The sequence below is a fragment of the Xyrauchen texanus genome, chromosome 42, assembly GCF_025860055.1.
Source record: "Xyrauchen texanus isolate HMW12.3.18 chromosome 42, RBS_HiC_50CHRs, whole genome shotgun sequence".
NCBI classification, from domain to species: Eukaryota; Metazoa; Chordata; class Actinopteri; order Cypriniformes; family Catostomidae; genus Xyrauchen; species Xyrauchen texanus.
In genome coordinates, this window is record NC_068317.1 from 5,457,665 (window position 1) to 5,468,077 (window position 10,413).

Below are 10,413 nucleotides of genomic sequence, written 5' to 3' on the forward strand. Positions count from 1 at the left end.
TACATTTCCAAGTAACAGTCTGTTAAAGCATTCCAGTTTCTTCTCTGGAATTTAAACCACTAATAGCAATTTTTTGGTGCACTGCGAGTTGTTATTCTTCCAGCATATTGATGATTGACTGGCCTTAACGAAGCTCAAAGTAAATGCACCTGCTTTAATTACAGCTTAATGCAAATTAGAATGATTGAAATTGTTCAAAACACACAATGTAAAGGTTTTAAGGAAAGGGGATTTTTTTATGACTGTCACTTGGCATGGTTAACAAATTTCCAATGGATTCAGAAGACCAATGCTCTCATTAGCTGTAGACCAAAGCCAGACTATTATATTCCAGTAACCTCTAGGTCACGACAACAGAGGGTTGCACACTTCACATATGACCTCTAAAGTTCATCAAATACTCTGAAAATCTTTGATTACTTTGTTGTTTGTGAAGTGCATTTCAATAAAAGGACTACTGTAATTCCCTGTACTGTGGTCTGCCTCAATCTACAATCACTCGTCTACAAGTTGTTCAAAATGCTGCAGCGAGACTTCTGACTGGTACAAAAAAGAGAGATCACATCTCTCCTGTCTTAGAAATTTTACACTGGCTCCCAGTTAAGTTCAGAATTGATTTTAAAATTGCAGTTTTGGTGTATAAAGTGCTATCCGGTGCTGCACCAACATACATATGTGATTTACTGACTATGTACACTCCCCAAAGAAATCTTAGATCGTGTAATCAGCTTCTTTTAACTGTTCCACGCTTTCGCTGCAAAACCAAGGGTGGTCGGGCCTTCTCTGCCGCTGCTCCTAAGCTCTGGAACAGTCTGCCCTTCGCTGTGAGGTCTGCTCCGACACTAACAAGTTTTAAATCGGCTCTTAAAACGTATTTATTCTCTAGTGCTTTTAATTAAACTGCTTGATTGATTGTATATGTATCTTTTGAATGAATCAGGTGCTATATGTATAAACCTGTCTTTTGCCTTGTCTATTTCAATGCTTTTAAATTGCATATTGTAATATTGTACAGCACTTTGGCGCAGCTCTGTTGTTTTTAAATGTGCTATAGAAATAAAATTTGACTTGACTTGAATAACCTCAGTCTTCGAGTATAATTTCCTTCTAAAATGAGCTCATCTGTGTTATGTTTATGGCAAGGCGTGTTTGATGCTCAGAACAACCGTTTTCGAGATGCAAACATATCTTTGTATCTAATTACAAAATGCCCAAACTTCTGTTCTCTGGTTCAATGCACAATATTAATGAGGTCAATGATTATGTTAATTGGGGAACATTCTACAGCATGTTTTAATTAGTTCTCTGTATTGTGATCTAATCAAGAGCCTGAAAACTTCATTGGATGCTTGAAATTCATACAGTTCTCAATATACAATCTTCAGAAGGACATTTAATGACTCTGTGAAGAGCATACAGATTTTGAGACTTTGAGTAATTATTTTTCACAATTTTGTCTTTAAGCTTTTTTTAGAAGCTTGAGTAAAATTAACCAATTTATCCATCCACACACTCAAAATGTCAGCTACGTGTAAGTTATGTGATATTGAAGAAAAAAAAGAAGTTTGCTCACAGAGGAAATTGTCCTGGATGGGATGTTTAGGTATTAGCATCTAGTTTTGAATCCGATCGCGTACTATTTCATTGTCTGACTGGTTTTTTTTTGGCTTGTGTAAAACAAAAATACTCTATATTCAGCTGTTTTATGAGTGCATTAAGTTTACAAATTACTTCTTTAATGAATAACCTTCTGAGACTCCATTTGAAGGGCCATTATCTGAGTGTTCCAATCTATTGCCTCACCTCCAGACTTTAACATTTATTATACTGATGAGATGCAATTAAAATAGCAGATGTCCACAAGCTGCTCTCATCTGAGACAACTAAATAAAATACAAACCCACAAAAAGATTGTCCTGATCCTCATGACAGGTAACCAAATAAAATAATTAAAATAAGGGGTTATTCTCCCGTTATGGTGCGGGACACTGATTTTAATTATAATGACTTTTAGTATTTTTTCAACTTACATCACTATCGTTTTCTGACTGTAGTTTCCATGTCTGCGCTTGTTTTGTGTGTGGTATATATAAAACTTGGTTTGCAGATGACTACCCATACACAAATCTGATATATAGCAGTATATGTTCATATATGGTTTACGCTGATATAAAAAGTGAAATAATTGTTCTTAAATACAATTTCAAAATACTACAAAAATGTCATTTTAATATATGTAATACATTTTCGAGTAAATATGAATGTGTACATGTATGCTCAAATATAGGAACTGCAATTTAATATGTATATGCTTGTATATGACATTATTTAAGATTTCTGAATGGGAATGTGTGCCTCTGTAATAAAGGTACTGTTTTGGTGGACTGCCTATTTAATTACTTTTTTTATTATCCCTTGACACTTTGACAGGGTGTGAATATCCCCGCAGAAGTCCAGGGACTTCTGTCCCAAACATCTAATTGGAATGGCCCCATTTAGCAACGTGCCAAGAGAACACGACAACATAGAGAATGTCAGTGCCTCCACAAATCTTCTTGGGTCCAAACTTAATAGCGTGTCATAGTGTCCACAACTAATGCTGTAGGGGTCACAAAAACCCTTATGACTCATGTTAGTTGACAGCTCTATCTACAGCAGTGTGAATCCAAAGTGTGAAGCAGAGTGAAAAAAGAATAAATAAACATAATGGCATGAGCAAAGGGACATACTCTGTAAACATTTGACCAGGTTTTCCAGATTTTCCAAGGTCATGTTGGGTGTAATACCTAAATGTGTCAGTAACACTTTGTATTATGGTGCCATGTTACGTGTGTAAATATAATTAGGCTAATTACAATAGTTATAACACAATTAAAAGTGTATTTGCAACATTAATCGAAATAATAACACAAGATGTCTGTGTATTACACAGTAATTACATGCATAATTACATAGTAACAAAGTAAAAGTATGACCGATTTGCTAAGTTAACCAGTCTTACTAGAAAACGTGCTGTGTTGCAATTTTAAATGCTACATAGGGAGAATAAAATAATGATTATTATTATTAGTTGTAGTAGTAGCATTTGTAGTAGTAGCAGTATTTAATCTATTTTGAGGCTAATATTTGTTGCTCAATTAATGCAAGATATATTATGCCATAACAAGTTACATTTCTGTCCTGCCCTATCAAAACTAGAAAGAAAAAAAATGCCAAATTGCATGTCTTTACCCTACCATTTTATGCTCCTTTCTTTACATAGCAATGATAAATACTCTGAGAATAATCATTCATCTCAATACAAAATAACAGTCACACTCCACTGGGGCACTCTTGTCAATGTGCACCCTGTGCACGGGTTTAAATGTCTTTTCCCCGTCATACTCCCATTTCAGCATTTTCACCCCAACTAGACATTGCTGAAGTCAGAGAAAGGTCAAGCGCATATGAATGAGAGGAGAAAACTGTCAGCTGCTTTTACATGACAGGGATGCATCCATCTCTAGACAACAGCTGTGCAAAAATCACACAAGTTCAACACTTTAAATGCAGCTCTATCTGACTGTGGAAAACACACTGAAGAGCCTGAAAAACAAGTAAGCAGCAGTTACATATAGTCCTAGCCTATAAATGACAGACTTCACTAGTGCAGGTTAATAGATTACATAAGGCTCGCCTTGACTCTTATGTAAATTGCTGGAAAATACATGGTCAGTTGTCTCCATTGCTGAGCAAGACAATTATGAAAACGTATTGCTGACGATATTATAAAAAGTTGAAATGAAGGTTCCCTCCGTGGGGGGTAAACTTAGACAAACTAATGCAACTGTGTTAATGTCAAAATGTTCTGGCTCTTTTGGGGACTAAAACATTACACAACTCTTGACATTTTCGTAGCCATTAAAATAAACGCTTCTGTTTTCTTTGCGCCCATTTATTGTGCAAGTAAATCTATATTGTCGCATCGGAAGATCTTACTGTCAACATTTGCTGTGGTTTTCTAGGAGAGTTCATATTTATAGAGAAATAGTTTGCATAGAGTAATACTAATAATAGCCTAATAATAACATATTCAGAAATTAATACCATCTTTTTCGCAGTTGTCAAGTCCCACGATTCACATTTCTCGAGATTTTTTCCCCATTTATTTTAGTAGAGAATTTTACAGTTTTAATAAAACATCAAACGTGTGTTCTTTTTGACGATTTATATTCGGTTAAGGTCATTTACGTTTTGTTCAACTATTTGAAATACTTAACCCATTAATATGTGGTAGGCTTTATAAGAACACACACATATATATATATATATATATATATATATATATATATATACATATATATATATATATATATATATATATATATATATAATTATAGTTCATATATTTGTGCATAAATGTACAAATATTCGAATTCCAATAGTATTTGGAAAGATTTGTTACATATATGAAAACGGACATTTTTTTTGTTTTTGTTTGAAATATATGTTCCATATATGTACAGTTTTATACCAGTGAAAATGATATACGAACATATTGTAAATAATGAATGCGGTTTTTGTGTAAAAATCGTAATGAAAACGATTCTGACGGCTGTTGCATGTTGTGCGCGTTTAATATTATGTAAACAGGCACCTAAATAACTGTTGACCTCTTTTTGGATGACCAAGTCAGTTCGCATTAATGTGCATGTTAGGATAGGACAATGGGACACAAATCAGACACAACTATTTTAGTTAATAATCACATCCATCAAATAATCTTACATAACCTCATGCAACGTCGTTGTCCATGGATAGCATGAATTATGCAAGATAGGGAGGAAAATAGGAGTAACGAGGATAACGGGCAATTGAAACGACTATTGTCAGAAATGTGCATTCCATTGTACGGATCAATACATAACACTTTCTGCTACTCTAACGGTGCATGAATGCATATGTACCAGGACGTTTGAATAGATAGAGTGTTAAATAGAGTCGAACAATTCATTTTATTACCATCATTCACATATCTCAAAACCTAATAACCCGTGGAAGGAGAATATGAAGATATTTACAAAAAAAAAAAAAAAAAAATCACCTCAGACATAATGTATTCAGTATTCGCCGCTACTGTATGATGTGCCAATATGTTTAGATTTTCCCGAAGTCGGGCGGCTATTTCTCACGCGCATGCACGTGCACGCCTGAACTAGTGCACACCCGAGAGGAACAAGTAAACACTCTAGTGTGTATTGCATTTTTCCTTTAAGCGACTAAGCTCTTCTTTTCAACGAACATGTTGTCGAGTCGCATTTGAAAACAAAAATAAATCCAAATGCCCACGAATTAGCAACACTGCAATGCTCGATTCATTAGTTTCATAGCTTTAGGGCACAGCTTAAATTTGCAAATGCTAATGATCTTGTGTTATCTGAGACACACAAGCAAAGTTGCAGGCATGCATACTACTAACAGTACTGACCACGTGCTTGCACCCTCCCTGCATAAGAAGCCTATACATCTCTCATTCTGCAAAACTTTTTGACCGTGAAGGGGAGGGACGCAATAGTTTTTGAAATCATATTGTAGATCGTAATGTCCAAACAGAGTCGTGTGTAGTTGGCGCAGTCCCTCAGTGAGAATTGCGCACTGGTGATATTAAGCACGCTCATGATCTTGATGTGCCTAATGGGGCGATCAAGCAAGTTGCAACCGAGAACAAAAGCCCAACAGACACTCACTCTCTCCTTGGTTAAGTTTCAAATCCTCCACTCTTACCATATACTGGTTCCAAACAAGGATAATTGCATAAGGGCATGAAGAGTGTTAAGATAAGTAAATCCGTCACGATTTGTCTTTTTAATGCATTACAGCGTTACTCCAGGGACGAGGTCAATTTTACTCCCCCAGAATAATGAGGGTTACAAGAGTTAAAATTAAATTACTCCAAAAAATACATACAAAATTCGTCCTGCCCTGCAGCATTAGTAATATAAACTAACTAGAGCAGGAATTGGTTTATTTAGAATAGTCACTTTGGCTTATTGTTTCCATGTTAGGGGTTCAATCCTAAAGACTGACTCTTGTCCTTTAGATACTTGTCACCAGAGGCTAATGCTGCAATTGTGTGATGTTTTAATTAAGCCTCAATTTATTTCAAAATGATAAACATTCAAATAAATAAACATAAATAAATAGGTTACAGAAATTACTTGTGATGTTTTCTTTGTTGATATTTATTCAATCGCTAGAGTACATATGAGAAATAAGATATCGAAGGCCTTCTTTTTTTTTTTTTTTTTTTTTTTTTTTTGTGGTACGTTTCATTCTTTAATATTGTACGAAAAGTAACCAAACATTATTTTGTAAACTAAATTTGACATACCCTAAGAACGCATTCTCCATAAATATCGATTATCTCTAACATGTTACCGGTCCTTTACATGCGGATACATATGGAAAACTGAGTTATATACAAGGACTCATTTCTTGCAATTGCCAATGCAATAGACAAATAGTTTTATATATTTTTCTTTTCACTTACATAAACAAGATTGACACGGAGCTTCAGGCTTTCACTACACGGTTTATCGACATGACATTAAAGAACAACAACTGTGTACTACTCAGACTGGACTGAAGACGAAATGTTGCACTGGATACAAAAGCACATTAATACTAATCGGTTAGGTAAACGTGTAGACTGTGGTAATACTGGGTAATTCACATTTGGTACACATTAAATATAACATTCTTTTCAGTTAAGACTATTCATCGCAATATTCGTAAAACCATCTCATTGGCCATATATCTGTGACCACATTTTCTCAAATTCCCTTAAACTGTATTATGACTATTTACAAAATAAAATATTACATTTTAAACTAAGTGAATCTTTATGTACAAAAAAAAAAAAAAAAAAAAAACACAGTCTGTGACCTGCTGGTAGCATGCAACTGGAGTTCTCTGTACAGTCCCGGAAATATGAGGAGAATAATAATAATAATAATAAAAATATATATATAAAAAAACAGAGGAAAGAAATGGTGGAAAAATTCGGCTGTTAAGAGCGTTGCACACTCCGTCCATGCACCGATCTCTCTAGACAGCAATTTCTGAAGAGCTTTCGGATTCTTCACATTGTGTGTATGTAGGTCCACGCGCGAACAGGCTGACTTTTGAGTCTTGATTCCCACCAAGCAGTCTCAATTCTGCAGTCTTTTGAAAATATTTACACGTACCATTCATTAAAATTTGACGACAGCGTGCTGTGGCTGCTCGTGTGGTGGACTGTGGATGATGCTGGTGATATGGAACTGCTGCTCTGATTTTCTGTGGAAGGGGACACGATGGTGGGTGGCGTGGAGGACTCGTAGCCCGAGCTGGCTGCTGGAGAGGGTTGAGGTGCTTGAGATGTTGACTCGTGAACCTGCGTCGAAGCCAAACAAAACAGTGGATATATGCGTAATGATCATATGCGATTCATAATATACCATAAACAAAACCAAAACAACCGTTTGCGACTTTATTTCTTATTATTTACATGTAGCTAATTAAAAAAAAAATCATATTTTGTTGTTTCCAAGTCATGCGGGAAAAGAAAAAGGAAATTGTGACCGTGTAAAAAAAAAGAAAAAAAAAAAAGGGAAAAAAAGTAAACTGTTAAAAAGTAAAACAAAATAATAATAATAAGAAGAAGAAGAAGAAGAAGAGGAAGAAGAAGAAGAAGAAACCAGTGGAAGCGTCCACAATTTCCCATGCATTAATGAATGTGAAGAATAATGAGCGGGAATATATTATTTGTTTTTACCTTCATGTGTTTCCGGAGGGAGCTGGGGTGTGTGTAGGATTTATCACACATTTTGCAGAGATAGGGTTTGTCAGAGGTGTGGACGTGCATGTGTTTCTTACGGTCACTGCTGTTCGCAAAGCGCCTGTCACAGCCTTCAAACTCACACTTGAAGGGTTTTTCACCTAAAAAAAGAAAGAAAAGAAAACAGACCAAATAGCCCTTAAAATACTTGCACATTTTAAGACGGTTGTTTATCTCTGTAAATAGCTATTTTTTTAAGAAACATAACTAGGATTTATTAAAATAAGACAAATATTAGGGCATTCAAAAATAAGTTATTGTTCATTTTCACTAATCAAAAAAATCAGTAAATCCCATATAATCTTCGTCCCAATTATAATTTTCAGAAATATACTATGCTCCTAAAGGTTTAAATTATTAAATTACGAAGATAAATACTATTTCATATATATATATATATATTATTTTAATTTATTTATGTAGAATAGGCCTATATAGTGCTGGATTTGAAAATTATTTATATACAAAGCAGCAAATGAACGACCATTTAATATTTCACCATTATTTTATTTGAATCGCAAGAAATTATAATTTACTGTTCCACAACAAGAAAGTAAAAATAATGTTATTAATATAATTCGAATAATTAATTTCTTACCGGTGTGTGTTCTTTTGTGAATTTTCAGATTTTCCGATCGGGCAAATACTTTTCCACAGCCGGGAAACGGACACGGAAACGGTTTCTCTCCGGTGTGCACTCGAATGTGATTAACAAGTTTGTACTTTGCTTTAAACGGTTTTCCTTCCCGGGGACATTCTTCCCAAAAGCAAATGTGATTCGACTGCTCTGGCCCCCCAACGTGCTCCACCGTCAGGTGGGTCACGAGCTCGTGCATGGTGCTGAAAGTTTTGTTGCAGGACTTTTTCGGATTTGACAGTTGCTCGGGTTCGACCCATTTGCAGATGAGCTCTTGCTTTATAGGCTGTCTCATGTACCGAAAGAAGGCCCCTGCCCCGTGATGGGCAGCCATGTTCATGGGGCCATAGCCGTGCAACTGGGACGAGGCGTAGTGTTCGGACCTGGGACTCGCGACGTGGCCGTATTGCTCGGCCCTGCTGTACATGTCCCCGGAAAAGCCCAGGCGCATCTGACTGTTCACCACGTTGGAGGAGGCGTGCGTGGCCGCTTGCTCGTGCAGTCCCGGAAAGAGCAGGTGCCCGGCGGCATCAGAGTGTCCGTGTGGCCCGGCGAAACTTCCAGCGGCGGAGGCGAACAGACCGTGCTGCGCGCTCGTGGCGTCTCCGAAGCCCCGGTTCCGAAAGAGAAAGTCCCGAGTGGAGTTGAAGGCGGCGGTGGAGTAAGAGCTGACATGAGTGGGGTGGTGATGGTGTCCTAGGGCAGCGGCGGTGGCGTAGCCGGGCGCCTGCGAGGAAAATGCCGTCTGCCCAGAGCCTAGATCGTGGGTGCCATGGTTGATTTTAAAAGCGCCCATGCCATCGGCGAACGGATTGATGCCCAGAGCCACTTCTCTGTCTGTAACTTCGCCTGTTGAGTGATGTCTGGCGGAGCCGAAAGTAGTCACTCCAATGGTGGGATACTGTGGTCCTGCGTCCAAGAGCATCTTCAGTCTGCAGCTGAGGAGACTGAGAGAGGAAGAATCTCTAACAACTGTCTCTGCTTCCTATTTCTCTGACTTAAGTGTGCAAGGCAAACTCCGATCCCCTATTTCTATTTACTTTTTAGCGGAGAGGAATCTCCTCTCTCCTGCTCATCCGATGCACACGCAAATCATGTGCAATATTGTCTTTTGCGGTTTATCTTCCTGTGGCGCAACTTTCACCTCCTCAGTCAGGCGGTGAGCTTCAGACTGATAGTCGCAATCATTCCTGCAGATAAATGAATTGAAAAGACAACACCGTCCACCCCTGATGAATGGGGAAGGAGGGGGTGGCACGTGACCCCGTGCTTGGACCATCATTGGAGAGGGTGCTCTCCCCCTACTAACATTCACTCACCAAATAACAGCCCGCCATGCCTTAGCATCAGTGCGATTGGTCGGTTTGCATCATCAATCTATGGGATTGTCGGGAGGTTGGTTGCTGACTGTGATTTTGCTCGGGATGGTGATATTCTGAAAGCAGAGTTTAGGGAATGTATGGCAGAATAATACATTTAGTCCCCGACGGAGGACTTCCACGTTTGGCCTACTTCTCTGGAAGCAAGGCTATACTCCTGGAGTAAACCTGCGCGTGCATCGAGTAAACACTCTAGTAAACACTTGATGAAATAATTTTTTTAAGGTCTTTATTTGGTGTGGAACTCATGCATCTGTTGGGTGAAAAAGCAAAGTCTACAAATGTCACATGTTGTTTCCATAAATGTGAATGTGGACTGAAAATGTAACTATATTTATATGTATATACAGTACATTATATATTCTTTTTTAATTTTTATTTTTCTTTAAATTAAATAAATAATAAAGCTAAGAAAAGACGGGCCACATAAGCATCTTTTTTTCTTTCTTTTTTTTGTGGCAACTTTAGCAGAGACATTCATATTCATGCTTCTTTTTTATTTTTTGGTTGGTTTTCTTCACATGCACCATTTTTAATGA

At 37.3% G+C, this 10,413-nt stretch overlaps 1 protein-coding gene across 1 annotated transcript; it reads right to left on the minus strand.

Moving 5' to 3' along the window:
- Positions 1 to 4,367: 4,367 nt before the first annotated feature.
- LOC127634815 (zinc finger protein ZIC 1-like) lies at positions 4,368 to 9,690 on the minus strand. The gene is made up of 3 exons (XM_052114495.1): positions 8,457 to 9,690; positions 7,796 to 7,959; positions 4,368 to 7,414 (listed from the first exon to the last, which is right to left on the minus strand). Exons 1-3 carry the CDS (start codon positions 9,418 to 9,420, stop codon positions 7,217 to 7,219), a joined length of 1,326 nt encoding a protein of 441 aa, XP_051970455.1. The 5' UTR covers positions 9,421 to 9,690; the 3' UTR covers positions 4,368 to 7,216.
- Between the last annotated feature and the right edge of the window lie 723 nt (positions 9,691 to 10,413).

Coding starts and splice junctions, on each gene's coding strand:
- LOC127634815 (XM_052114495.1), bottom strand. CDS start 9,420: ATGCTCTTGGACGCAGGACCACAGTATCCCACCATTGGAGTGACTACT. Junction 7,960..8,456: donor TCACAAAAGAACACACACCG/GTAAGAAATTAA, acceptor TTCTTTTTTTAG/GTGAAAAACCCTTCAAGTGT. Junction 7,415..7,795: donor CCCTCCGGAAACACATGAAG/GTAAAAACAAAT, acceptor GCTTCGACGCAG/GTTCACGAGTCAACATCTCA.